Source organism: Merops nubicus, unplaced genomic scaffold, assembly GCF_000691845.1.
Source record: "Merops nubicus isolate BGI_N331 unplaced genomic scaffold, ASM69184v1 scaffold29093, whole genome shotgun sequence".
Lineage (NCBI taxonomy): Eukaryota > Metazoa > Chordata > Aves > Coraciiformes > Meropidae > Merops > Merops nubicus.
In genome coordinates, this window is record NW_008601623.1 from 3,911 (window position 1) to 6,178 (window position 2,268).

The 2,268-nt window shown below is 50.8% G+C and overlaps 1 protein-coding gene across 1 annotated transcript in view; it reads left to right on the plus strand.

Annotated features, from left to right (window-relative positions):
- The window catches only part of MTMR9 (myotubularin related protein 9), a gene marked incomplete at its 5' end in the record, with an annotated part of 9,960 nt that overhangs the window by 3,826 nt on the left and 3,866 nt on the right, over positions 1-2,268 (plus strand). Inside the window, 2 exons of the mRNA XM_008938049.1 lie at positions 463-624; positions 1,865-2,006. Of these exons, the coding sequence (XP_008936297.1) occupies positions 463-624; positions 1,865-2,006 (304 nt within the window). The remainder of the gene's footprint in view (positions 1-462; positions 625-1,864; positions 2,007-2,268) is intronic.

The window sequence follows — 2,268 nt, forward strand, 5'->3', positions numbered from 1 at the left end:
AGACCTTCTGGCTCTGCACAGCTCCTGACAGGAGCCTGGAGCCAGGGGGGGGTCGGGCTCTGCTCCCAAGGGACAAGGGACAGGACAAGAGGAAACAGCCTCAGGTTGCCCCAGGGGAGGGTGAGGTTGGATATTAGGAAACATTTCTTCCCTAAAAGGTTTGTCAAGCCCTGTGCCAGGCTGCCCAGGGCAGTGGTGGAGTCCCCACCCCTGGAGGGGTTTCCAAGCTGTGGAGATGTGGTGTGAGGGACACGGGGCAGTGGGGACCTGGCAGTGCTGGGGGAAGGGTTGAACTCCATGATCTTAAAGATCTCTTCCCACCAGAAAGATTCCATGCTCGTTGAAATTCCTGGGTATAAATCCCAGTGCTTCCTGTTGAGATGAGGGTATTTCTGCAAGTGTGATGAACCAGTTGCTGTGTTACCCTCTCATGTTTTCCCTTCTCCTTTGCCTTCCCCAAAGGTTCAACATTCTGCAGGAAAGCCTCATCAAGCTGGTGGAAGCCTGCAACGACCAGTCACACAACATGGACCGTTGGCTCAGCAAGCTGGAAGCTTCCAACTGGCTGACACACATCAAAGAGATCCTGACTGCAGCTTGTCTGGCTGCTCAGTGCATTGACAGGTACAGGAGAGCCTCAAGTTTCTCCTTGACTCCTTAAATTCCTTCTCAAACAGCTTTATTTCCATTTTAATTTGGTTAGCAAGTGGTCACTGTGAGCTGCCTCGCTCATACCCAGGCAAGATAGGGTTTCAGCATGCTCAGGGAATGTTCCTGCAGTAAATCATGCTTGTATTTTTAGCTGTGCCAGCCTGAGGGAGGAAATCTTGACTAAGGTGAGGTATTAGATCATGTAGCTCCAGTGTTTCCCTCTGCCTGATGCAGGGAGTCCAATTCATTTCGTTTTCTCAGAGGTTTAGAATGGGCCCATCTGAAATGGGGTTTGGAGGCCTAGGAAAGTGAGAACACAATCTTTTTTTGAAGTCCTTTTTTAGCTGAAAGTTCCATACCCCACCTCCCTTCCCCAGGCCAAACCAACAGCATTTCCTTATTTTCTCCAGGAATTGGTCCAGTGCTTTTTTCCTCTTGGTATTTTTCTCCCTATAGTCCTACCTAAGCAATCCTGTCCCTCCTTTCTAAGTGCTTGTGACCTCTTTTAACCTGATATTTCTTTCATAAATCCTGCTGACTTGGCTAATTTGCCTCCAGACCTCAGGCTGGAGAGCAGAATCGACCTGTCAGGTGCCAGGGTTTCCTCACTGGCTCTGCCAGGAGAGGACTGCTCTGGGTCCATGGCTTTAGCTCTCATTCTCTCCCATGTGTGTTTAGTGGGAAACTTTGGGGACAAAACTCTTCTGGCCTGTTTGGCCAGTGGAGGATTTCATCATTTTTTAACCTCAGCTTTGCTTTTTCTGTTTCCCTGGAGCTCTGAGAGGCCAGCTCAGTGTTGGTGCCTGGTCTGCTTTGCTCAGAGACCTTCTGGTGACCTTTCAGTTTCTACAGGGGGGCTGGAAGAAAGCTGGGGATGGACTTTTGAGCAGGGCCTGTTGGGACAGGACAAGGAGGGATGGTTTGAAACTAAAAGGGGAGATTTAGACTGGAGAGAAAGGGGAAATTTTTGATACTGAGGGTGGTGAGCCCCTGGGCCAGGCTGCCCAGAGAGGTGGTCAGTTCTGAGATGCATTTCCGTGCTGCTGTGTGGGATGGGGGTGGGAAGAAGGGATAAAGAGCCAGAAAAACCTCCACATTATCAGGGTAGCAACACTGGTGGGATATGTGGGCTGAATTCATTGGGATTCATGAGTCCTTGGGATACATTTTGCTCCTGGATGCTCTTATTCCTCTCCACCCTTTCCTTTGGCAGGGAAGGTGCATCAGTGTTAGTGCACGGGACTGAAGGAACTGACTCAACACTCCAGGTCACTTCTCTGGCACAGATTATCTTGGACCCAAGGTGCAGGACCATACGTGGCTTTGAATCTCTTGTTGTGAGGGAGTGGCTGCAGGTAAGAGAAGCCTCTGGACAACGTGGTGAGAAACACCCTGAGAGGCAGCAAACAGGTTGGGCCTGGCTGCAGCTCTGCTTAGTGAAGGGCCTTTGTCCTAACAGCAGCATTGTTCACTGAGTTCTTTGTCCCAGAGCTACTGGAGAGGGTCCAGTAGAGGCTGTGAAGCTTATGAAGGGCCTGGAGCATCTCAGTGCCCAGGAAAGGCTGATAGCCCTGGGGCTGCTGAGCTGGAGAAGACTCAGAGGGGATCTGACCCAGA